A 27,831-nucleotide genomic window follows, 5' to 3' on the forward strand; every position below is an offset into this window, starting at 1 on the left:
TTTTTTGTTTGCTGTGGAAGTCAGGCATTGAAACTATTCATGAGAATCTTCCAATCTACTTCTTAAAAATGAGCATAAAAGGTTATTACACAAAAGGAAAACATATGAACTGTGTTACACGAGACAAGATCAATTTGAAGATGTCTTATTACGCATATCAGAAAGGTTTCACCCAAATTATTCTGACAAACTCAAACATATACTCAAATGTCAGTGGAGAGTTACCCCTCCCTCCACATAAAGCTTCTTGTTCAGTTATTGGTTTCTGGAGCTTTCACTTCCTTCTTACTGACTTTGAAGTACCTTGAGAATAAATACTCTGAGATTTCCATATACTGAGCTTCAAGCAGTTTTCTGGCTAGTCTTCTGACTAGCTTAGCATTTCAGTTTCCACTCTCTTGTACCCACACAAGCTAACTCACTGATCTACTGAATGTTTCTGTCTGCATTTCCTGGTGTCATTGGATACCTTATTGCTGGGCAGCTTAGTAATTTCTCACCAGTCCTGATTGCTTGGACAGTTAAAAACAGCCCTCTGCTTCTAAAAACCGCTTGTCTCTGAATGAATCGATTTCAGTTTCTCAACCTGTTGCTCCCTCTCTCTTTGTAAAACTCAAATCAAACACCTTAGCAATTATCTGCCTAGATGGCTTGCTGTTCATTTATCTGGAGTCAGATGATTTATTTGAAATACTGTTTTATTCATTCTCTATTCAAAAATGACTTTCAGACTTCTTTTAAAACATTAGGATCTTCACAGAAATAATTAAAATTAATTCTCTTTCACTTTAGAACTTAATCTTTCAATCAATAATATTGTACTATGAACCTTTATTGATCGCATCAGTATTTTAGGCTACACTTATCCTGACCTGAAAATACTCGTGTGGACAGAAAGGAGGAAAATATTTACAAAGCTGATGAAAATGTAAAAATCTAGATCCGAGATATGAGACTGAATGGTTAGTCTCATAAAACTAAAACCATCACCATCTTATACAGCACTGCAGTTCAAGAAAACTGTCAAAACACATCTCAGGTCAGCTGAAAATTGGCAATAAATTCACCCTTGCCAGTGTTGGCTACATCATGAAAATGAAAAGACAGATCATTTAGTGTATAGATTAATTCTCCAGTATATGCAACTTGCAAGTTCAGTAAGTCCCCTTTTGTTTGATGTTTGTTTATGTCAATTCATTGAGCATGTAGCAGGGTTTACACCTTACAGAATTATGCTCAGGAATGGCAGCTAGTACGAGGAGCCTTCCAGCTCACTCAGTTCCAGCTAAGGCTGACGTTTCCTCCCCCTTTAATACCCCCCCAAATTTGGCTTTGTATTGCAGGCTGTGGAGATGCAAGAAATGGGGAGGGACGGCTACTCGGACAGCGACCATTACCTCCCGATGGAAGGCCACAGTCGAGCAGCCTCCATGCCACGGCTACCTGCAGAAAACCAAGTGAGCTCAGTGAGATGTACTCTGCTGCATCCTGTGTCATGTTCCATTCTTTTAACTCTTTCAATGCAACCAGTGGCAATACATTCATGGAGTTCTTCTCTAAAAGCATCACAGTGGAAATCATTAAATTATAAACACACCCAAATGAATTACATTTTAAAATTATTTTAAAGAAAGGTAAACTAATAATGAATAAAATGATTAAAGGGGAATTAACATTAGAAACATTTGTGTTTTAAGTTAGAAATCCCTGTGTTAATCAGCAATCTGTTTTATGTAGAGACATTTAACATATAACTTTCAAAGACATGACTTTCATTCACAGTATCATGTGAGTATCTTGTCCTTGAAGGTTGTTTAAAATATTGTGTAACTCTCACATTGTGCACAACATTTGTGTGCTGTCAGTTGGTGCTGTTAAGTAGGTCCTGTCTGTGAGAAGGAATGAACATTCTTTGCCTGAGTCTATGTTAAAGAGCTATTTGTATCAGAGAACCTGTATTTTACAGCATTTAATAAAACCTAATCAATTAAACAAGATTTAGGGAAAGACAAGGTGAGATTTCAAACATGATTCCTAACAAAGAAAATGTTAATTCTTTGTGATGCAGCACTGAAAGAGTTAAATGGAGATCATTGTTTTTAACATGAATTATGGGCTTTTTCATCTGCATGTTTTCAATTTTTTTTTAAGTTGTCCACCATAATTCAAGCATTCCTGGAAAGGGATAGCAACTCATTTACTAATGCAGCAGCAATGCCTTTGATTGTCTGTACCATACAATTTCCTCTTGGTGGTTGACAGTGGGTCTTTATGATTTTAAGCATAATTAAGACAGTGAAGGCTATTATCATGATGTTGGCCATGGATCTTCAAATCAAGTGCTGCTGATGATGTTAAATTGACACAATACTTCAAACAGAAATTTGTTGAAAACATTGTGAAAACAGATATTTCACTAAGAAATTATTGATCATTAATGTCTATTTTGAAGCATTGGTTGAAAAGTTACTTATCTTTTGCCCCACTCGTGAAAATGCTCAAAACTAATTGAACTCAGAAATATTCTGTTTGGGATAATAATGAATGAATGAGTTTGTGTTTTTCTGTGCACTGTTTTAAAATAAATGCTATGTATGCCTTTGTCAAATTAACCAACAGAGTACACCACTCACATAGAGTAACTTTCTATTTTGAGACTTTACATTAAATTTTTGTTTGATGCTTGGGTTGTAAAAATCTTCAGAATTGAGCTTGTTTCCAGGTGATTTGGAGTGTTAGGGAAAACTATTTTTTTTAATTAGCCAGATTAGTCAATTTAGTCAATTATCCATTTTTTTTCGAAAAGAGAAAGGAGGCATATGTAAGGTTTAGGAAACTGAAGACAGACAGATGACTCAAAATACACAAAGATAGATTAGATTAGATTACATTACAGTGTAAAAACAGGCCCTTCGGCCCAACAAGTCCACACTGACCCGCCGAAGCGCAACCCACCCATACCCCCACATTTACCCCTTACCTAACACTACGGGCAATTTAGCATGGCCAATTCACCTGACCCTGCACATCTTTGGACTGTGGGAGGAAACCAGAGCACCCGGAGGAAACCCACGCAGACACGGAGAGAACGTGCAAACTCCACACAGTCAGTTGCCTGAGGCGGGAATTGAACCCGGGTCTCTGGCGCTGTGAGGCAGCAGTGCTAACCACTGTACCACCATGCCGCCCAATAGCAGGAAAGAATTCAAACAAGAAATTAAATGAGCTAAAAGGGGGCATGAAATCCCTTTGACTAACAGGATTAATGAAAATCCCAAGGCATTATATGGAGCAAGAGGGTAGCTAGAGAAAGGGTAATTTGATTCAAAGACAAAGAAATGAATTTATGCATGGAGCTGGAGGACGTGGGTAAGGGCCTTAACAAATACTGAATTGGTGCTCACAAAGGAGAGGATTATGGTGGATGGTGAGTCTCGGGAGGGTAAGTTGAAATTCTAGGGCATATCAGTACAAAAGAAAAGAGGTGTTAGGTGTTTTGAAAAGCATTAAGGTGGATAGGTCCCCAGGACCTGATGGGATGTATCCCAGAATGTTGAAGGAAGAACGTGATGAAATTGCTAGGGCCTTTGACGAAATCTTTGTAACCTCTTTAGTCACAGGAGAGGTCCCAGTGGACTGGAGAATAGCCAACTTTGTTCCTTTGTTTAAGAAGGGCAACAGGGATAATCTAAGAAATTACAGGCCGGTGAACCTTACATCAGTGATATGGAAATTATTTGAGAAGATTCTTAGGAAACGAATTTACTCACATTGGAAAAAACATGAATTTATTACCAATAGCCAGCATGGTTTTGTGCAGGGAAGGTCATATCTCTCAATCTTGATTGAGTTTTTTGAGGAAGTGACAAAAATGACAGATGAGGGCAGATTGGTAGATGCTGTCTATATGGACATTAGCAAGACCTTTGACAAGGTCCCTCATGGCAGGTTGATACAAAAGTTGAAGTCACATGGGATCCATGGTGAGCTGGTAAGTTGGATACAGAACTAGCTGCCACAAAAGAAAGAGTATAGCAATGGAACGTTAATTTTCGGACTGGACATCTGTGACCAGTGGTATTCTGCTCGTATCAGTGCTGGGAACCCTGTTGTTTGTAATATCTATAAATGAAAGTGTAGGTGTTCTCATTAGTAAGTTCGCAGATGACAGAAAGTTTGGGGAAGCTATGGATAGAGAGGAGGATATAGATAAACTGGAGACTTGGGTGGAGAAATGGTAGATGGTGTTTAATCTAGGCAAATGTGAGGTGATGCATTTTGGAAGATCTGATGCACCTGGAAGTAAATAGTTAATAGTAGAACCTAGAGTAGCATCAGCATACAGAGGTACAGGTCACAGTTCCTTGAAAGTGGATAAGGTGGTCAAGAACGCATACGACATGCTTGCCTTTATCGGTCAGGGTATAGAGTTTAAAAATTGGCAAGTCAGCTTGTAGCTGTATAGAAATTTAGTCAGGCCACATTTGGAATATTGTGTACAGTTCTGGTTGCCACACTACCAGAAGGATGTGGAGGCTTTGGAGAGGATACAGAAATGGTTTACCAGGATGTTGCCTGGTTTGCAGGCTATTAGCTATGAGGAGAGATTGGACAAACTTGGCTTGCTTTCACTTGAATGTCAAAGGATGAGGGGTGACCTGCTGGAGTTTACAAAACTATTAGAGGCATGAATAGAATGGATAGTTGGGGCCTTTGTCCGAGGGTAGAAATGTCAGTTGTTTGGGAACATTAGTTGAAGGTAAAAGGGGGGTAAGTTGCAAGGAGATGTGAGAGGCAATTTTCTTTTCCACAGAAGGTAGTAAGTACCTGGAATGTGCTGTCAGAGGTGGTGGTGGAAGCGGATATATTAGCAACATTAAAGAGGTATTTTGACAAGACATATGAATAGAGGGATACAGATTGCATAGGGGGTAAATGTTTTTAGTTTTGAAAGGCACCATGTGTTGGGTCAAAGGGCCTATTCCTGTGACGCACTGTTCTTTGTTCTTTGCACATTTCTACAAGTATCACTAAGTCAGCTGATTCTACCCCTTCCACCTTTGGAAGTCCCAAGAATGCAGACTGACTGACTGATAGTGAATTACTAGGCAGTGATTGTGTGTAGAAACTGGCTAAGTTATTTTTTGACTTCCTACTGTCAAAGATACTAAAACCAGTTTTTCGATCTCTGCACCCTCTTGATTGAAACCAGTTATGTGAGTAAAAACCAAATATTAAACTGAGATATTCTTCTAACTCTTAACAGTACATGAAAGTGCATATATAGCATGATTGCCTCTTCTCCAAATACTCTATATTGAGTTTAAAATACAGCTATTATGTGTGGTGATAATAACTTGAAGACAATATCTTTGTGATTACAAACCACAATGAACTCTCAATTCTGTCACAATCTTGCATCAATGTTTTGAAATTCTTTCATATCCATTTTGAAAATGACTAGGCCTTTCATTCAATGTAACTAAAAGGTTTTGTATTTCTCATTACTTTGATTAAAGCTATTATGTATATTGCCTAATGACCACAGCTAAGCACAAACTTTCTGCATACGTAGTTTGCATTAGTACACCTTTTTTTTAACCATGAGGTTTGTGAGAAATTGAGATTATTCTGTTTTGTTATTTGCCAGCTGAAAATGCAAACTTTGGCTGAATTTTAATTCTGTGTTAGTGAATGGGCTTTGAGTGGGTTAAAATCATAACTAAGTTCCATAACATCCTGCAAGTAGTTTCTGGCAAGGGTCTTGCTTGTTTAGGCTATGGACATTTAGTGGTAGAGCTTATAGATTGTGCTAACATTTATTATTAAAATATATTGATCAACTTCTAACTTGTGCACTCTTCATCTCTTAAAATTATATTTCCAACTAAACATTCAATCATATATTGATACAGTAATACCAGTGCTTCTGATAGGAAATGATCACTGTATGCTGGTGCTTGCTCTTATTAAGAAAATTGATTTCTATAAGAAAAAATTTGAAACTAAAATATGTATGATAAAAATTGAATTTGGTAAATCAGTCAGTTAAATAATTGACCCTTCAAATATACTCCAGAAGAGGAGACAGACATATTCTGTCATAATAGTTGATTCTTAAATCAAACTATTTCTAACTATGCCTGTTCAGATGCATATTTACTACACATGACCAGCTACACATAATTTGTTCTGAGAAGTAAAGTTGACAGATAGATTTGAGAAATGAAAATGTCCTTAATATTAAAAGAGGAAACCTGTAAACTATATTAAAATTGTTTTTAGCTGGGCTGAAAAGAAGGAAATGAACTCTTCTCTAACTCTGAAGCTTTCCTGTCACCCCCTTTTTCCTTCATTCCTGCATTTACTTTTACCATCTGTATATGTTTGCCCTATTTCTTGCTTTTTTTTCCTACTTTCTTTTCACTGAAATTCTCTTGATCTTGCTGTCACATTTGTTATTCTAATTAATCCTCTTCATATCCTGCTCTTTATTTTACTCATTGATGAATACTTTACATCCATATTTACAAAATTTAAGGGCCATGATGTGGAGGTGCCGGTTTTGGATTGGGGTGGACAAAGTTAAAAATCACACAACACCAGGTTATAGTCCAACAGGTTTATTTGGAAGTATTAGTTTTCAGGACAGATGCTGTTTTGAAAAGTCCTGATTAAAGTAGCATGGTGACACTCCCTAGTGCAGCACATAGTCATTTAACCAGTTAGAGCATGCTCTGTCTAGTAAAATTGAACTATGCAGTGCAATGTGTTTTTGCACAACAGCCACAAGAAGCATTAATTTCACATGATGACCTCTGCACTCAAAAATAGAACCAACAGCAATTTTGTTCAGATTAATTTTTATATACCTACTGCCCAAAACTATGCTTTGGGCTCATTATGTACTTGAATGAGAAGCTTAACACTGTATTAACTTCCTACTTAAATTGTATAGTGATAGGTGGAATGCACAGTGTAGCCTGTAAACAGAAAATGCTGGAAATGATCTGCATTTCCAGTAACATCTGTGTCTACTCTGTTCATGATGTTTCAACTGTACTGGAGCCAGGAGACATACTGAAGTTACTGTCCTCAAGGAGAGGCAGTGGCCTAATGGTAATGTCAATGGTCGAGGAATCTAGAATCTCAAGCTGATGTTCTAGGGACATAGGTTTGAATCCCACCATAGTAGATGGTTAAATTTGAATTAATTAAAAATTTGAAATTTAAAGCTAGCCTAATGGCAACCATGTAACAATTGTAGTAAAAAACAATCTGGCTCACCACTGTCCTTAGGGAAGATTCTGCCTACCTTATCTGCTCTGACTACATTTGCCTCTGAACTGACCTAGTAATGACTCAAATCAAGGGTAATTGGTGAACAATTAAATACCTAACAGGAGGTGAAGGCTCTGCAAGTATCACCATCCTTGGCAATAGAAGAACTCAACATATCAATGTAAGAGAAAAGCATTTGCATCCATCTTCAGCCGAAGACAGATGGTTCATCTTGATCTCCTCATGAAATCTTCAGCATCTAATCTTCAACCAATTTGATTCATTCCACATGATATTAAGAAACAACTGACGACACTAGACAGTACAAAAACAGCAAAGGCCCTAACAACATCCAGTAATAATAATGAGGACTTGAACTGATTTATTTTAGTTTTGTGGAAATACATGGAAGTTTTTTTAGAAAAAGTCATTAAAAGGTCACATTGGACATTGAAGTTTTTTTAAACAAAGCTTCCTAGAAATCACATGACTGGTGATATCTGCTTGCTTTGTTATAGACCATGCTAGGAGTGTTTAGAATAGTGACTGGCTTGGGGGGGTGCTTGCTTTATCTTGTTCAGTTGGAAAATAACCTGCTTAGAACAAGCTGCCTAGCTGATTGCTCCTATTTCTGAAAGGAAGACCCTTTAGTTGCATTCAATATGAAACCTGTTTTTTTTTAAAGAATGATGAAAGAACATCTTGACATTGTGTTTTTATGAACATATGAATTAAGAGCAAAGTTAGGCCATTCAGCCCTTTGAGTTTGTTCCACCATTCAATAAGATCATAGGGGATCTGATTATAATCTCAAATCTGAATTCCTACCTACTCTGCACTTTTTACCCTCTGCTCTTACTACCTTTCCAGGAAGAGAGTTCCAAAGATTCATGACTCTCAGAGAAAAAGAAATCACCTAATCTCTGTTTTGGATTAATGGATGAGTCCTGATATTTAAATAGTGACCACATCCACCCCTCCCCAAACCACCAACTCCAGCTCACCAAGTTCCAGATTCTCCATCAACCACTCTGTATAACTGTTAAAGCTGTGTCTGCAGGATTTCAGATACAAGCATGCATGATTAGTAGTGACCACATATGTTAGAACACCAGCGCAACAAACTCCAGAGCATTCTACATTTTACAATTTTGCTTTCAACAATAATTTATTATGTTTTCTTCAGAAAGCCAATACCTGCACAGAATTTTTCTTTCGCTCTTTTCCAGAAGAGTGTGTGTGTATATGTGAGAGAGAGAGAGAGAGAGAGAGAGAGAGAGAGAGTGTGTCTGTGTGTGTTTGCATGTGCATTTTGGGGATATCTAACAAGAAAAGAGATTATTCTTCCATATCATTGACTGAATATATTAACCAATTGTTGTATCTTTTTGAATATGTTTTGTTTGATAATAAACAAATAGTTGTGTACATTAAGAAACCAGGTTGATAGATCTTCTTGTTTAAAACTGAATACAAATAAGATATTTAATTAGTCACTTTAGTAACTGGAAAAAGTATTTTTATAATGTATTGTGACCCATGGAGTAGTAGAGCAACAGTGTACTCCACCAGTCTCTGTCATAACACTGTGGATGCTCAATATCGATACTAAGGACTCAATCAATATATGAAATATTGTAAAATCTGAAAAACTGGGATCAAGCTGCTAGCCTTATGAGCAGAGGGTGGTACCTGTTACTGAGAAAAACTCAAAGAAATATACATCTCAATCAATTTTTCAATTTCTTCTGAAACTTGAATCAAATTACACTCATAATTCAGGTGGTGAGAGGTATCTTCTGCAAAAAGATGCTATTATACATATGTTGAAACTCCTTGAATGACCATCAAGCTTAATTAAAACAAATATGAAGATACAATTAAATAGATAAATTGGATGAATGGATCTGCTTGAGGTGACCAGAAAGATTTTTATTTATGACTTTCACAATGACAATTTTCCTAAATAGCAGAAGCTTAATGTTAAAAGTTACTTTGTCAACATTGTGTAAAGCACTTTGAATAAACTTAGCAGGATGATCTAGTGTGACAATCTGGAACAGAGATTGACCAAGGGAATATTAGAATAGCAGTCTGGAGATGGATGAGGCTTAGCTGTGCATGGGAGGGATAAAGACAGAAACAGATAATTTTATGGAGATGGAAGTAGGTGCTGTATGAATCATACATGGTTTTTAGATTGAAACTTGAATTTTTTATTGTCTTTGTCATGCTCAATATCTTTAATCAGTGGTCCTGCAGAAAGATAAAAACAATTGTCCAGATTTTCCTCCAGGTCAACATTATTCTTAATATTCTTCTTTTTGTTCGTGAGATATCGATGTCACTTGCTGTGCCAGCATTTATTTCCCATCCTCAACTGCCCAGCTGCAGTGCTTGGGGTGTAGGAACACCCACAGTGCTGTTAGGAAGGGAGTTCGTCACCAATTCTGAAGGAAAGTTTAAGATTTTTGTAGGGTCTCTAGCCACACATTCTGGCATTGGTGATTTATTACACATTCTGGCATTGGTGATTTATTACGTGTCAGTAACTGAACCTCCCCACTCCTATCAGAAATTAGATTCTTATTAAAACATTGGATGCCAACTGTTGGGGCTTATTTTTGCAAATTGTATGGAAAATCTTCAGTTGACAGGCATAAATCACATATTCTACATCTCAACAACAGTCAGTGAATTCTTACACTGATGCTTCAAACTCAACAGCATCCGGTGAATGAACAATTTAACTATTTCTAGCCACAGTATAATTCCAAAGGCCACAAACAAGTTCAAAAGAAAGCAAATATCTTTAATCATATGGGGTTACAACAAATACTATTCCTATCTGTATATCTATGCATAAAGAGGGTATTTTTGATATCTTATGATGAAAGGATCTGGGCTTCCAATCTCAGGTAGTTAGCTAATCAGTGATCAATATATGTATAGACATGTGGGCACATAGATTAGATTAGATTACAGTGTGGAAACAGGCCCTTTGGCCCAACAAGTCCGCACTGACCCGCCGAAGCGCAACCCACCCATACCCCTACATTTACCCCTTACCTAACACTATGGGCAATTTAGCATGGCCAATTCACCTGACCTGCACATCTTTGGACTGTGGGAGGAAACCGGAGCACCCGGAGGAAACCCACCCAGACACGGGGAGAACATGCAAACTCCACACAGTCAGTCACCTGAGGCGGGAATTGAACCGGGTCTCTGGCACTGTGAGGCAGCATTGCTAACCACTGTGCCACCGTGCTGCCCACATAGGACCTGCACAATACCAGGCAGAATGAAGATCATACCCTCTACAATGTATTGTGGTGAAGAAAGGATCTGTCACTGTTCTATAACTCCTGCCCAGTCACCTGTTTAAGAACAAGTTGGCAGAGACCGGGAGCAGATTTGTTTCCTATCTACTTTGTCAGAACATAGACTGCAAATACATTGATAATAAATTAAGTAAACTACATTAGAGCTTTGGTTTTGTTCCTAAATAAACTGGTTAATCTGGTACCATTCCACATAGACCAAGACGACCTGAGTCAATCCCTACTGTGTATCATTAGTGACTTCATTCTAGTGGTGGAAGCAATGTAATTACAGAGTCCCTAGGTTAGGGAAGAAGACATCAGTCAAGGTTGTCTCATTATTCAGTATTCCTGCTAAAAATTTACTTCACCTCTGAAACCCGAGTTAAGTACAACTCTAATGACAGGAGAGGAGTCTTCTGTAGCAACTGTAGCTGAAGTTAATTTACTGAAGTTTGTTTGCTGAAGTTTCAAAACTATTTTTAAATGCCTATGACTTCACACCAGTATCCACAATTCAGCACTAGTTGGTATTTTGTCATTCTTACCCAGAAAGTCTATAGTATGGAAAGAGAATTTTTATGTTAACACAAAGAATGTAATGCTGCATCCCCGCATCTGTTCTGCATACAATTCTGACATGCTGTCCCAATTTTAACTTAACCCAATCAGTAAGAATTAAGGCAATTATGTCAATAGAGAATAATAAAAAGTATGAAACAGGTGTTGACCTGAAATGACTTTTGTTTCCACTGGGCAGGTTAAGTGCATATCCTATGCCAGGCACAGAATGGTGTCAATAGCCCTTTGATCTTGCTCTGTACCATTCAGTGAGATCCTGGCTGGTTTGTGAGATAACATGCAGATTCTAACAACCTATAGTTTCTTGCTAAATGGAACAAACTGCCTGTTGAGGAAGAGTTAGAAGACAACGCTGTGGAAAGAGGTAACTAAAGCAATTTGACAGAGAAAAAGATCAGGGAGAATAAATTATATATGAGATAATTGGAAATTATCCAGCTAAGTGGACAGTAAAGATTCTTCTGTTCTTTAAACTGCAGGACTTGCTTTACTGTGGAACACAAATTCTCAAATATTTATTCATTTTGACCCCTCCCAAAACCAATTATACTTTCATCTTGAAGAAATCCTGTTGGACTGGCCTAAACACCTTTCTTTAATGAATATTAAACAGCCAAGTGTTTTCTATTCTGCTCTTTCTACCTGCTTATTGTATAACTGTTATATCTTTGTGCTTCTTTCCTTCTTTCCCTTTCTTCTCTTCTTTCATTTGTTTTGTTTTTTAAAACCCACCTATGTTATTTTTACAAACCATTGTCTGTGTTTGTGTCATTCCATACCCTGAACATTCTTGTTGCTGCCTCCTTTGCGTTTCTAATGTCTCCCTTTTTTTGGATGTGGGGTGTTCTTGCTACCATTTCCTGTCACCTTGCCCTGTCTCTGTCTCCTCCCCTCTCTGTCCCCTATTTGTCGTGTTTTCTTTCCACCCGTCTCGGTATGCACCCTCTCTTGTGGCTGTTAGCAGAGGAGAAAAGTGCGGAACCGTGGAAATAACCTCAGTGTATGTACCCCGTCTTAGTCTCTCTTCTCTTATGTTTTGATTACTCTTGTCTGTCTCTAAGTTTCATTTTGCCAAATGTGGAACTTGCTAGTGTCTCCCTTAAAGGGACTGTTCAGTTGTTCAAGAAGCAGTATCTAAACTGGTGAAAGGTTATCACCCATGTTTCCTCAAACAATTCATTGCAAAAATCAATCAAAATTATATAACTTACTTTGAAATGTATAATTATGTCAAAAACTCTGACACAAGAATCACCTCGCTCTTATTGGAAGAATGAAATTTATCAAATGTTTTCTTCATGAAAAGAATGGCCCTTAAATCTCTAATGTTACGTAACCAACTTGATTTCCAGAAATTATTCTCCAGGAATTTTTTTACAACTGATATGTTTAATATGTGTGTGGTTATTAATGCACAATATGTTATTTTAATCTTGATGGTAGGTGTCATTCAGGCAGGAGATCATGAGTTTTTAGTTCCCCCGCACTCCCACAATTTTGTTGATCTGGATTGACACTCTGCAGCCACAAAAGCAATAAATTGTGTTCCATATAAAATGTAGCACTAGGACTTGGCTACCCACAACTCTCTCCTCTGATTTCCATAAAATACCCACTAACAAATCCTTTTGCAAGACAGGCTCTGTTAGCATCTCACCTTTGCCCTGGGAAATGAGCAGAACATTATTCAGCATTGCATTTACCCTGGGAAGTGCCACATATCTGTGCTTAATTGTGCAGCCTCACTGGCTAAAATAACTACTGACCAGTTACTGAGTCTTGATCCTTCCTAGTCTCAAGATTCAGTACCACACCAGACAACATACTTACTCAATAAATCATCAGGGTTCTATTGTGTAATTCCTTTATAAACAAGACAACTGAACGGCCCTTTCAACAGCATGCATGTCGAGGACATTGTATTCTATTAGGTGTTTTAAAGCTTGATTTAATTTTGTTTCAGGAGATTGTGGGCAACTGAAGAATCAACTGAAGGATTGCATGTTCCTGAGGACTTGCTAGAATGCATGACATATCTTTTAAAACACTGTGCCAGCATGTGGTACAGATTTTAACTGTTTGACAAATAGCTTTGATGGAAGAAAAAAGTTTGAGGAAGGAAACAAAATTTAATTTACATGATTGTAATAGACTGATATCAAGATGTGCCAAAATAGGCAAAAATCACATTATTTAATCGAAATTAAGGATTTATGATGTCATTGTTACTCCTGGTGCCAATTTGAGTGTCATTCAGTGTGGTACCTTTGATTTCTAGACCAGTTATTAAATCTGATGCCATGATTCTGCATGCACAGCTAGAAATAGTCAGAAAGGGTGTTCCTTAAAGATATCATTGGAAACAGATCTTAGCACAAAAAAAAATTCATTTGGTACTTTTTAGGCATATATGTGTCTTACCATTAATTTTCCTCCCTTTGATTGACCCAACCCTCTATTAAGCCCTTGGTACAGGCCTCTACTTAATAAATAGTCCATTGAATTTCTCATCCACCCAACAGAAAATATTGGCAGCTCATACACCTGTGGCCTGACCATCAAACGGCCTCATTGGATAAGCATTCAATCACAGCTCACATCTTCCATTCCTAGCTGATAAAAATTGAACCTTTTGTATGTGTCAGTTTCCGAACAATGTTCCCTGCACCAAGGTAAACACAATGCAAAATACATTTACCTGTAATCTAAAAGTAATAGACAAAATGACAAATGTATAGAGAACTCAATTGCTCAGTTATCCATTTTCTTGTTACCTATCCAAAAACAGCAAATACAAATCCTGCATTAATTGTATCTCCTCCTTCATTATTGTTGTGGTATAAGGGTACCTGTCTACACAGTTTAATTCCCCATTTCTCATGTTTAAGAAGCCATGCAAATATATTGCACTCTTTATATCAGTCTGTCATGAAACTCAAAAGGGATTGTTGACTTGGGGCCCTATTGGTTTTTAAACAGCTAACAGTGTCAGATGTTCTTTTTACAAATACAATGATCATATTACTGCACCTTAAAAGGAAAAGGTAAGAATCGGAGAGGAAAGCAGACCTGCAATGATCAACTAACACTCTTTCCATTTAGCAATGGAAACACACAAACACTCCTGTTATTAAACAGTGGGAATACACCAGCACACTTACCAATGAGCTGTGGGATTGCACTAGCACTTCTGCTATTGGGCAATGCAAACATATCAACATTTCTACTAGTCAGTGGGAACACACTAACACTTAAGGTGTTGGATACTGCAAACACACTAATACTCCTATTTTTAAGGACTGGAAACACAAAAACACTATTACTTTTGGGCAGTGGGAACAGAAGACATTCGTGGTACTGAACGGGGAGAACATCTACACTAAAAGGCTGTGTATCTATATATAGTATATGAAAATAAGTATGGATAACTTATAAATATTTGTAGACTTTTTTTAACATATAAATGGCATATACTATATATGTAGGTATATGTCTACTCTATAGTGTATTTATTTTGGTTAGCATATAAATATATATATATATATATAAAATGCATGAATAGATCATATTTCTGTAACCAATATGTGTAAGGTATGTGTCGAAAAGGATAAACTGAAATGTTTTCCACTAAGTTAATTCTAATATTTACAGAAAATCTGGGCATAATAATCCTTTTAATGTATGTATAGACTGCGATGACTATTGTATCCTAACCTGGGAATGGGCAGGGTAATGTGCAACATTAATTTTATACTGCACCCTGTTTTAAACTTTGCTGAAGTCAGTGTCAAATATGCTGTAGAACAGCCTTCCACCTGATGCTCTGGAATTGCTGCTTGGTGAGTTAGGTTAAAACTGTTGCTTTTTTTTATTTTACCAATTTATAATTTGTTTATGTACTGTACATATAGGTATCTTGTATCCTGTGTGCAAAGCACCTGTATTTATAGGTAGAGTATGCATTTAGTTAGTTGTTTCTAGGTGGTATACATATTACAAGTATTTATACATCTATTACAGTCTTAATATGTACAGATGGTATATGTGCAGTGTTTCTATATATCCACTAAGTTACATAAACTGCATTAGAATTATGTGTATGTATATTAACATATCTTTAATATATTTCATAATATTATGTATTTGTCACACTTCCTCTCAATTCTGCCATAATAAATTACTATGTCCACATTTATAATGAAGACTGCCTGTGTCGAGGCACAGTAGCACCACCACTGGAAGGACGTTGTAATTTTCGTACTACAAACATAGAGAATGCTGGAGAAACTCAGCAGGTCTGAAGAGGAGTCATACCGGATTCAAAACATTAACTGTGTTCCTCTCTTCACAGATGCTGCCAGAGCTGCTGAGGTTTTTCAGCATTCTCCATTTGTTTCAGATTTCCAGCATCCACAATATTTTGCTTTTTTAAGCAATTCTAGTGTGACAGGTTTACATAGGCAGATCCCTTAAAAATGCAGAATAGGAATTAATACTGTAAAAAGCTGACATAAGAGTGGGTTAAAAACATGGTGACAGGAAATAAGATTTTGTAGGGAGGACAATGCAAAGATATTGCAAAGGTAGATTCAACAGGCAAATAAATAATAAGGCATTCCCCCAAGTGCTGTGCATTTCCACACAATCCTGTTGCTTTTCACACGCTGTGCTCTTCACTCTACGTTTTAATGATGTCAGTATGGTTATTTTAAGTAATCTGGATTTTCCTTGGTGTCACAGACTATTGAAGATACAAGCCCAATTAAGAGATCAGCATCCACATTGGGTCATCAGCGCTCCAAAGGCATGCGTCTGGATGACTATTCGCTAGAGCGGGTCATCCCAGAGGAATCACAAAGATCCCATCGCCGTAGGGAAAGGGGTCACAGGACTTCTGAAAGGTCGCAGAGCCGATATACAGATGCTGACACAGGTAAGCTTTAGTATTCAATTGGAAGGCAGCAGCAAAATTTCCAGAGTGTAGAAAAATATTCATGGACGGAATTAGCCTATACATTTGATATATTGATACATCAGGGATTATGTATCAGGTCCAATTGGAATTAAATTCATGCCCCAACCATATTAAAATTTACAGGAGGTATATTAGGCGATGACGATATCAATTAGTGAAGTGCTAAGCCATATACAGAGCCAGCAGGATTCAAGCCCACTCTTGGTCTGTGTTGAGTTAGCTATAGTTAGCCAGAGCAATATCAAAGCCACAATTCAGTGTCTTTCAGCTGGGAAGGGTAGTAACACAGTCAGAAATTTAGCTTCTGACAATTTCATGTTGACAAAGTTATATGTGTTTGGTTTATGACAAGATTGGGTCTGGATATGATTGCCCCTGGCATTTAATGACCTTTTGACATGCACTGTGAAGAATTCTCATTCAGGAAGAGCCAAATGACACCTGACAGCCATAGAATCCTATCCCAATATTGCTTGGGAAAGGAGGAAAAGCAGGAAAAGAAAAACAGTGGAGAGAAAAATACAGAAGGTTTTGGAATATAGCCTGATACAGAATATATTTTGCCTATCTTTGTTCATACAAGTAATGTAATGATCCCAAGAAGGAACCACTTGCTGTATTCCATAAAATTCCATAATTTATGTTTATTTGCCACACCTTCATCAATGTCTCTTTCTATACACCTGTACTTAGGTGAGAAAATTGTATGTTGGAAATTAGACTTTCAAAAGTCTAGTGATAAGTAAATCAAAGTGAGGCTGATGCAGTTGACTTAAACAAGTTATACATAAAGACAAAATCGTCAAAGGCCAAGGAATATTGTTTAAAATTGAAAAATGCAAACAGATCAGTGGATAATACAGAGAATTACTGATCAAGAAAACCTTTGAAACAAAATTGTATAAGATCAAGAGAATTTAATATGTTCCTCAAGAAAAGGAGGGTTTTGGGAAAAGTGGGACTGATAAGGTAAAGACATTGAGTGTAATTGATTAAGTAGTTCTCCACTTCTCTTAAAATTTTGAAGTTCCTTGTCCTTTTCTCACAGATATCAGTATACTCTATCCTAAAACTTGTAGCAGTGCATTCATTGTTTTAGACAGCATTTGTTTGGTAGTCTCCATTTTATGGGTTTGGAGGGAGGGTTTTTGCTTGTGCTTTCTTTCATTGTTCTTATTTGGTTATGTTCATTTACAGAATAAATAGTATGTCACACAGTAAACTAATGATCAGTTTATGAGAAAAGTGATGTTCTGCATCATCAGAAGAATATAGACCACTAAATTGAATTAGGTAAAAATGAAGGGCTTTTGCCCGAAACATCGATTTTGCTGCTCGTCGGATGCTGCCTGAATTGCTGTGCTCTTCCAGCACCACTGACTCAGACTAAATTGAATTAACTGAGTTGTTCCAAGTTTACCTAATTGAGGATAGTCACATCATGGTGCAAGAGCCATCATCATAGAGAAACAGGAAAATAATGGATCAAATTGCCCCCAGCAATGACTATACCTTAACATGCACCCACTGTGGAAAATTTTTATGCTTACAGATAGGCCTGATTAGTCACCAGTGGGCCTGCAACCAATGAGAACAACTTACACATAGAATTGCCAAGAGAAAAAAGATGTCACAAGTTGTGAGAATAAGAATGATTTTAAGGGTTCTTGTAATGGGGATGATGCTGCTGAGGAATACAGGTTTGTAAGAGGAGCAAATCTGAGATGTTTTATCAATACCATATAGACTCCTGCATAAATACAAGGATCATATTCAAAGAGAACCATGTTTACCATCTCAGTTTTGCAAATGGCATTCTGTCTATCTGCAATTTGAACATCTTGCATTCAAAGTTTTGAAGGTTACACCATTACGCTTTCATACTGATGGATCTATCCAGACCAGGATGGAGTGCTTGAATCATTAGGCAGTTTGAAGAGCACATAAATATCAACCAAATGATAAACATTTAATTTTGTAAAAATCAGCACTTTCATCACTTTTCCTTTGGAAAGGAAACATCAATCTATTCTGGATGTCAATCAGGCATTGCAACATTATCAGTTATTTTCCTATCAACTCCATTGTTTATTTCACAAGTTTGTATTCAATCAATGTTCTGTGTTTTCTGATCACAGAAACAAATTATACATAGCAATAGCCACTATCCTGTGATTTTGTTTTAATTTATGCAACATGCCAGGTTTTCCACAGTATTTGAAAATTAAACAATGAGAGAAGTCTGGCTTAGGAAATTCATGTACAAAATAGATGGCTGTTTTTTAATATGCCAACAGTCACTGTACTTCGCAATGACTCCTTTTATGTAAAATATGTTCAAACAATTCTGAGAGAAACTGTAGGTACTGTAAAATGCAAGTCCTTCTTTCTAAACATTTTTTGATTTCTTTTTCTTTACCTAAATGATCAGCTTTTATTGATATAGGGCTTGGAACAGACCTCAGTACCACAACACAATCAGGTGACCTTCCTCCAAAGGAGAAGGATCGTGAGCGAGGAAGACCCAAAGATAGGAAACATCACCATCACCACCATCACCACACATCATCAGACAAGGAACGCTACTCCGAGGAGCGGCATGAGTACAGCAGACCTCGATCGAGGGACAGGCGATGGTCCCGGTCACCCAGTGCGGGTCGCGAGTGTGTCCCTCATAGACAGGTGGGTCTGCAGGGTTCACAGACCTTGGAAATAGAATGAACATTCATATATCCTGCATGCAATTCTGGCAATGTGAAAAAGCTACTTAACAATTTAATTGAAAAACCTTTGCAAAATGATTTCAAAAGTCTAAAGTGTTGTTAATGATTCCCAGTCGCAATGGACTTTAAATTCAACCCCAACTGCAATCTAATTTAAGCACAACCCCAAGGAACTGTAATCACAATCCTTACTTATTGTAATCACAACAGCAACTCCACCTAACTATAATCACAACCCAAGTCCAATCTCCTGTAATCACAACCCCCAATCTCATATAATCAACCTAATCTCAACCCAAACCCCAATCTCAAATAATCAACCCAATCAGAAACCAGACCCAAATGTCTTACATTCACAACCCAACCTACTGAAACCACAACCCCAAATCTCCTGTAATCAGAACCTAAACCCAAATCTTCTACTCACAATGCCAATACAAATCTCCTGTAGTCACATATCCCAATTTCCTGTGATCACAATTCCAACCCCAATCATTTATAATCATTACCTCAAACCCAATCTCTTGTATTCAACACCCCCAACCTCAATCTCCTGTAATCATAATGTCAACCCTATATAATCACAATATCAACACTAATCTATTCCTGATGAAGGGCTTTTGCCCGAAACGTTGATTTTCCTACTCAGCGGCTGCCTGACCTGCTGTGCTTTTCCAGCACCACACACTCTCTCATCATAACACCAACCCAACCTATTGAAATCACAAATCTAGCCCCAATTTATCACAAACACAAACCCAGTCCCAATATACAGTAATCACAACCCAATAGTGTATATCTGTTGCCATAAATAACCCTAGTTCCACTCATTTCAATTCTCCAACTCCAGCAACTTTGATGAATAACCTTTGCCCCACCTGCATTAATTAATGAACACAACCTATTTTGTGCAATGAACAATTAAACCTAGTCCTAAGTACTGAAATTATCTCTTTGTAGATTTTCTTTCAATGGGGTAGGCATTAGGAGGAGAAAGTCTTTGGTCCAAGGATTTCATTCACTGTCAAACCACAGCTTAGTGTGTTCATTATTTGCAATGTGATGTTTAACAATGCACTCAGGACTCTTCCATACGTTTAGAATATACTTCCATCCTATTTGCTTCCTGTACAATGTAAAGTACATATGTTGGAGAAGCAATCAGTAAATCAGTGATAAACAATACAGTAATCAAAACAGAAAGATTCTAAATTACTGATTTATTCTTGATATGAGTATTGGATCTTATCTTGCTCATCAGTTAGTGGGACTGTCTTCAAATTGTTAGTAGCATCTGCGGTCCTTGTTTTTACCTACCTTCAAATTGTTACTATCCAAGCAGATGCCAAGTATAAATGAGCAGTGAACCTTCTGACTAATTTAAGATAATTTTGAGGTGATAAATAATATGCATCTGTGCAGCAGCTGTCATTAGCTAGAGGAGTTGAGGAAGAAATAGTGGACAGCAACATTATACAATAAAATTCCCAGAAGAGAAGATTTCACTGTAAGATATTTCAATAACTATCCGTCCATTGCGTGTATGTGCATGTCATTTCAAGATTCTGCTGGCTGGTTCTACATTGGATTCGTTTGTGATGAATTAGCTTACTCAGCCAGCTTGACATCAAGGATTTTACATTTAGCTGTAGAACACTTCGAGAAAATAATTATCCCAGTTTCCTACTCCTGAACACTGTCTGTTGGAATTTGATCACTGCACTGTCACTTGATGAAAACATAGTGAGGCTCAGTTCTAATGTGCTTATGGCCAAGTAACCCACTAACACTCATCGTCTAGGCTAGGAAAACGCGACCTTCCACAGTGATTTTACGCAGAGAAAGCAAACATTGACCATGTCCAATCAAATACTTTTACCTCTGTAACCCTCCTCCTTTTTGCTTCCCCATCAATTTGTAATATTACTTCTGCTAGCCAATTGTTGGATGGATGGTCACAGGAGACATGTGTATTGATGAGGAATCCTCTCTAGGAATCATTGAGAAGAAGCAAATCATTTTAAGCAAGAGTTGGTCCCCTAAAAAAGAATAAATTAGACTTCAGGGACATGATTCAGGAAATTCTAATGCATGGTGCCTCTTTTGAATTTATTGGGCTCTAAATTTTGCAATGATATGGCTGGAATATATGATTATTCATTTCCTCTTTTATTAAGATCCAATAAGTTACACCAAGAATGCTGTCTCCCTTCTGCTTTTCTAAAAAGCTGTTAGGCCATACAAATTAAATATTTTGGGCAATAGATGTTTCACAAAACATTTGCACTTTGGAGAATTTGTTTTGTTTAGTTACAATTCCCTCCCTTCCCGTAGTCCATACGGAGAAGGATTTTACTTGAACCATAATTATTTGGACTTTTCCCCCCAACCCTTTTAAACCATACAAACTTTAGAGGTTTTTATGGATTTAGGTGCTATGCTTCTGAACGATATCTGCACAATTGCATTCATATAATTTCCTTTCTTTCATGTCGGAACAAAATATTTCAGAAGTTTAAAAGGTGAAATCTGTGACCCAGACCTGTAAATATTCAGGTGTTGCCAAATGTTTGTCTGATAATTCATCTTTTAGAATTGGTATTTAGATAATCAGGGCAGTTGTACTTTTTATTCACTTTCAAAATGAACAAGACAAAGACAACAACTATGAAAGGCCAGAAACAAAATGCTTTAAAATGATAGAAAACATTAATGATTCCAAAAGCTAGAATTCAGGTTTTCCTGAAAGGACTGAAAATTGAGAAGAGGAGATTATGAGAAAAATAAACGGTAGGAGAATGTGAATTATTTGAGTATTTATTTTGTAAGATTGTGTTTCATTTGTTCTTTGGCATGTTAGAATCTCAAATGTAGGAGTTGACTGCTACTTCTGATGTTCATGTAGATTTATAACTGTAATATCAGTGTTTCTTTGAGCTTTACAAATTGTTGTTGCATTTTCTAGTAAATCATCATACATCAAACACTTTGATGTTTTCCTAACAATTGTGATAAAGCATTATATGAATTATGGCCATGCTTTTCACAATAAGCTGACTAAAGACAAACAAATTTGGCCTTCTAAGGAGATAGAAGTTTCCCCAAATATAATAGCAATCCATGAATTCATTGTTACATTTTCATGCAACCCTATGTTGCAATTAACATCAGCTAAGGATAAAAATTACTTGCAGAGTGTTTCCAGATTGACACTAAGCATGGTCATGTCCAATTATTCTCCCCAGCACTTCAGTGAGGATGTTAAATACATTAACACCACTATGAAAAAAATATGGGGAACTAGATTTGACCGTATTAAATGGTTGTACAGTAACAGATGCAACTAATCATACCCTTGAACATTTTTAGTTAACTGCCTTAATAATATGCTCTGAAAAGAAGTTAGTATTTAATAATGTGAAACGGTTTAGATGTTGTATTGTATTGAGTTGTGTATGAGCCTGGAAGATTTAATGCTTGATAGAGTGCAATAAGCACCACCCACTGTGAAATTGTCATGGGGACTTGGTCAGAGGAAAGGGTCAGCTTGTAGGAGGCAGACTTAAGGCTAGGATATACCTAACAGTCTCTGTAGTAACATAGATCCGGTTCATGTAATCTGTAAATAGTTACAGTAATGCAATAAACTTCCTCTTGGTTACCCAATAAGACTCTTTTAGTTAGATCAGAAAGCTGGCTATCCTTATTCACACCAGACTACTTCAGCAATACAACATGGTGCATTGTGGTATGGTGACAGTGGTGGTCCACTGGCCCAACTTAGTGAGCAGTTATGACAAGCACTATTTCTAAATAATGTCAAATTAGAGAGATTAGACTTCAGCCTTCAAGAAAAAAAACAAAAAAACATGCAGGTGGCCCAGAAGATTTCAAGACAAGCCGATACTGCTGTTTGGTAAAGATGGCAACCTCATGGAAACACTAGACATAAAAGACTAATTTCAGAGAATGACACAGAGCATTTCAAACCTGAGGGAAAACATCCAGGAATAAAAGAAACCTCCAACTCTATTGCTTCAGTCCAGCCTACATCACAAGGCTGTCATGTGCTGAAACAGTCCTGAATCCAAGTTGAGCTGCTGAGCCAACCAGAAATTGAAGATTAAAGCCAAAACTCCCTATTACGACACATAAAACCTCAAACAATGACACAACTCATGCTAAAAGGGTAGTAATTTAAAAACAAAATGCAACTCTAATTGTATATCATTACCATAGCATGGATACTGTCATGAAGTGAATACTATAAGGCGCAACTACAAAAACAAAACTAAGAGGGCAATGACTGAAAACCCATATATTCGAGGCGCAGAGAGCTGAGGAAAGTGCTAGCCATGCTATTAAATCAGAATGTGTTGGGCAATTTAAAGAAGTATGCAACTTTGAATCAACACACAAATGTTTTTAGAAAACAATGAGAATGTAGCAGGAGTCATAGCAAGACTAAAGTACAGGAAAACCTCCATTACAGCTGTAAAGTGGTGGGCAACTCCTCCTCCCCATACAGCTGTAAAATGTGTAAAAACTACCATTGCTACAGAATAAAAAGTTGTGAAAGACATGAAGCTATGGCATCAGAAATAGAATTGCCAGGAAAACTTAATTTCAGAGTTGGGTCAAGTAGAACACAAATTGGACATCCTGAGGAAAACAATTTGTGAACTATAGAGTACTTCTGAACTAGACATTAAGAAGGTAGCAGCAAGTACATACACTTCTGTGCACAATTTGAAGAATAGCAGTTGATGGTTTTGCTGACCAAGATGTAAATGAAACCAACAAATTCAAAAGATATTGAAATGCTTTGACAATTATTTCAACCTCAGAATAAATAACATTCTTGAAAGCGCAAGTTTCAGGATTCCAGAGACAATTTCATCAATGGAGTCTTCAGGCTTGGAAAGATGCAACAATATTGACCTAAATTCAGAATTCATGAAAGACTAGATTTTTATAAGCGTTATTGAGGAGTCATTATCACATTGTCTGAAAGAGACCTAACTCTAGAGAAAGCCATTCAGATGGTGAGTGAAGCAGAGATGCCGAAGCAAACGAGATGAATCCTAAGAGGAGAATTTATAACTTTCCACAAGAGATCTACAGAATCTGTTCATTTCTTGAGGAAAAACCAACAAAAGACACATTTAGTATGTCAATGCAGTTGGTAGGACGGCTTCCAGACAGTAAAAGGTCACAGATAAATGGGAAATTTAGGAAAATCATAATCTAATTTTCTATCTTAAGCCAGAAACAAAAAGGTATTTGTTTGATTTGTTCCTTTCTCTTTTCATTCCTCTCCCTTACTGAGGTAGTTTGAAAGATGTTTCTAAACCACGGGTTTCAGTTTCCAACCTTTGAAATAAATTCTCACAACAAACTCCTTTAAGATGAAATCAAAAATAGGATTTCTTAATAAAACATTCAAAACATGGGGAATTGCTTCACTCATACATACACACATACACTCAGAAATTAAGAAAGACCAGAGGAGGTAGGTTACAAATTACAAGGTTGATAAATCCATGGGTATTAAATAATTAAAAATTCATGTAAATTACAATTTCCAGGAGGTCAATGTCCAATAAAAGTTTCCTCAGTGAGCTAGGCAGGCAAAGTTGTCTTCTGTCCAGCCAGCAACTTGGAACCAGAGATGGAGGGTCTGAGGGCAGGCTATCAGTTCAGCCAGGAGTTCTCCCCCTGCAAAATTCAAACAGCAATTGATTTAGAATCCCAGAACTGTATTTTTAAGCAATTTAATGAGCTGCTGTTTCAGTCATCTGACAAGGACAGACATTTCAGGTGCTGATGGCATATCTCAGTGGAAGGTCATTAAGTGAACATTGTAGCTTTACCTCTCACATCAGAGTTTCCATTGACAGATGATGAGGTACTAAAACCATTAGCACCAATTTTAGCAGAATGGATCTGGAGGTTTTTCTTTGTCAGGAGCTGGCTAGAATCAGATGGCTTGTCTCCAAATGTGACAATACTATGTCTTTAATAGGTATAGTTTGTCCTGTTTTCTTATGGAGAAAGGTTGAGACAGAGTTGGAACAGTTAATTAATACTAGTTAATATATATACATTATTTTGTTAAGCATTTCAATAGAGTTACAGTTAGGCCAGTTCTTTCTATTTTGTTGTTTTATCTGTGTTTTAACTATAGTTTAAAAATAACATGTGTTTTATTTGAGAAGTTTGACCAATTAAATTGCATCTGGAATGCAATACCTTACACTTACCTTTAAAATAAGAAAAACATTGGATCTAGGCTATCTTCTTAATATATTTTGAGGAGGGTTTGGTCTGGTCCATAACACCAAGTCCTTTCTGTCAGCTTTAACTGAAATGTCTATATAATGTAGAGGTTTCGGAAGGTTCTGAAAACATGAACGTTGGCCAGCAATGTTGTCAATGTTTTTAAAGCGAACAAAACGTAAACATGAAAATATAGAAAGAAATGCAGTTTTTTTTTAATATTTTTCTTCATGCCCCCGGCCAAGGCACAATACTGTCGAGCAAAGAAACTTCATAAAACAAACAGTGTCCAGCTTATAAAAATGAATGTTTATATTGTGAGAAAGTAGATCCCTTTCAGAATATGCACTGAAGCCTTACAGAGCCAAGAAAAGCAAAAGACTGGAGAACTACTGGCACAGAAACATAAATAAAATAGGACAGTAGAGGATAAAGCAGAAGTTTTCCAAGGGATATCAGTGATTCAGACCAAACATTTCGGCATGCAAACATTTATATCAATAGGCAGCTCACGAATTTCAAGTTAGACACATGAGAAAGTGTCATGATCTTACCAGACAATGAACTTTGATTGTCAAAACACTGCTTAGAGCCATCAGATGCCAACTACATGGTCTCACATGGTCCAGAAGGCTCTGCACTGCGTTCCTTTTTTTGAAAAATTTATTCATTTGTGGAATGTGAGCATTGCTGGCTGGGCCCAGCATTTATTGCCTGTCCCTAGTTGCCCTTGAGGAGGTGGTGGTGAGCTGCCTTCTTGAACCGCTACAGTCCACCTGTTGTCAGTTGACCCACAATGCAATTAGAGAGGAAATTCCAGGATTTTGACCCAGCGACAGTGAAGGAACAGCCATATATTTGAGTCAGAATGGTGAGTGGCTTGGAAGGGAACTTGAAGGTGGTGGTGTTCCCATATAAGTGCTGCCCTTCTAGATGGAAGTGGTCGTGGGTTTGGAAGGTGTTGTCTGAGGATCTTTGGTGAGTTAATGCAGTGCAAATGTAGATAGTACACACTGCTGATACTGAGCATCAGTGGTGGAGGGAGTGGGTGCTTGTGGATATAGTGCCAATCAAGCAGGTTGCTTTGTCCTGGATGGTGTCAAGCTTCTTGAGTATTGTTGGGGCTGCATCCATCCAGGCAAGTGGGGAGTATTCCATCACACTCCTGACTGTGCATTGTCGATAGTGGCCAGGCTTTTGGGAGTCAGGAGATAAGTTACTTGCCACAATATTCCTAGCCTCTGGCCTGCTCTTGTAGCCGTTGTGTTTATGTGGTGAGTTCAGTTGAGTTTCTGATCAATGGCAACCCCAGGATATTGATAGTGGGGGATTCAGTGATGGTAACCCAATTGAAAATTAAGGGGCAGTGGTTAGAGACCATCACCAACAAGAGACATAGTCTGGCATTTGAGTGGAACAAATATTACTTGCCACTCGTCAGCCCAAGCCACGGACAGCTTCAGTATCTGAGGAGTCATGAATGTTGCTGAACGCTGTGCAATCATCGATGAACATCCCCATTCTGACCTTACAATGGAGGGAAGGTCATTGATGAAGCAGCTGAAGGTGGTTGGGCCTAGCACACTACCCTGAGGAATTCCTGCAGAGATGTCCTGGAGCAGAGATGACTGACCTCCAACAACAACAACAAATATCTTCCTATGTGTCAGGAATGACTCCAACCAGCAGAGAGTTTGCCCCCGATACCCACTAACTCCAGTTTTACTAGGGTTTCTTGGTGCCACACTTGGCCGAATGCAGCCTTGATGTCAAGGGCTGTCCCTCTCGCCTCATCTCTGGAATTCAGCTCTTTTGTCCATGTTTGAACCAAGGCTGTAATGAAGTCAGGAGCTGAGTGGCCCTGTCAGAACCGAAATTGGTCATTAATGTTAAAATAGAGATATGGTGGTGGAAAAGCAAAGCATGTCAGGCAGCATCCGAGAAGCAGGAGAATCGACATTTTGGGCATAAGCCCTTCATCAAGAATTGTAAAGAGAAGAATTCCTGATGAAGGGCTTATGCCCGAAACGTCGATCCTCATGCTCCTCAGATGCTGCCTGACCTGCTGTGCTTTCCTAGCACCTCACTCTCGACTCTGATCTCCAGCATCTGCAGTCCTCACTTTCTCCCCATTAATGTTAAAGGTATGCTACAAGCACCTCTCCAACATCAGGGACATAAAATGCTGAAAAAAATATATAATTCACAACCAAGTAGACAGGTATATATTGATGTCAATCACATTTAAAAGGAGAAAGAGATTAACCAACAAAAGCTAAGGAAAAGCAGTAGAAAATTTTAGTGAGCATTATAATCTCATAAAGAGATTAAAAGTTTAAAAAAAACAAATCTCCAGAGGTCAATGATAATGGAATAAAAGAAAAATTTCATGTTGTAACTGAGAATGGAAAGTTTTGACTAAAGTGGTTTGGCTGAATTTTTTTTCCACTGCTATCAAAACTGAAGTAAGTTCAAAGTGAAGTGCATGCAAAGAGGCAATATCTCCACTATTTGAGAGGTGTGAAGTTAAACACAGACAGCATCTGCAATTTAATTAAATCAGATTGTCTAAATGAACAGATATATTCTAAATTCAAGACTAGCTTTAGGGGCGGAGTTGTTTAAGAAAAAAATCAGGTCAAGCAAAATGTCCACCCTCACCTTCCAA

General features: G+C 37.5%; 1 protein-coding gene across 15 annotated transcripts in view; it reads left to right on the top strand.

The window, feature by feature from the left end:
* Positions 1-27,831, top strand: part of LOC122552384 (voltage-dependent P/Q-type calcium channel subunit alpha-1A-like) — a 662,051-nt gene that overhangs the window by 627,422 nt on the left and 6,798 nt on the right. For 10 of the 15 annotated variants that reach the window (XM_087983287.1, XM_087983286.1, XM_087983285.1 and 7 more), the window contains 3 exons: positions 1,344-1,457; positions 15,927-16,119; positions 18,593-18,843. In XM_087983287.1, the coding sequence (XP_087839413.1) occupies positions 1,344-1,457; positions 15,927-16,119; positions 18,593-18,843 (558 nt within the window). Of the gene's footprint in view, positions 1-1,343; positions 1,458-15,926; positions 16,120-18,592; positions 22,832-27,831 lie in introns of those variants that run through there. The other 5 variants (XM_087983290.1, XM_087983279.1, XM_087983292.1 and 2 more) reach the window with 3 other exon arrangements.

This window comes from Chiloscyllium plagiosum, unplaced genomic scaffold (genome assembly GCF_037043375.1).
Source record: "Chiloscyllium plagiosum isolate Xiang-an unplaced genomic scaffold, Cpla_swu_hap1 HiC_scaffold_45, whole genome shotgun sequence".
In the NCBI taxonomy this organism is placed as follows: domain Eukaryota; kingdom Metazoa; phylum Chordata; class Chondrichthyes; order Orectolobiformes; family Hemiscylliidae; genus Chiloscyllium; species Chiloscyllium plagiosum.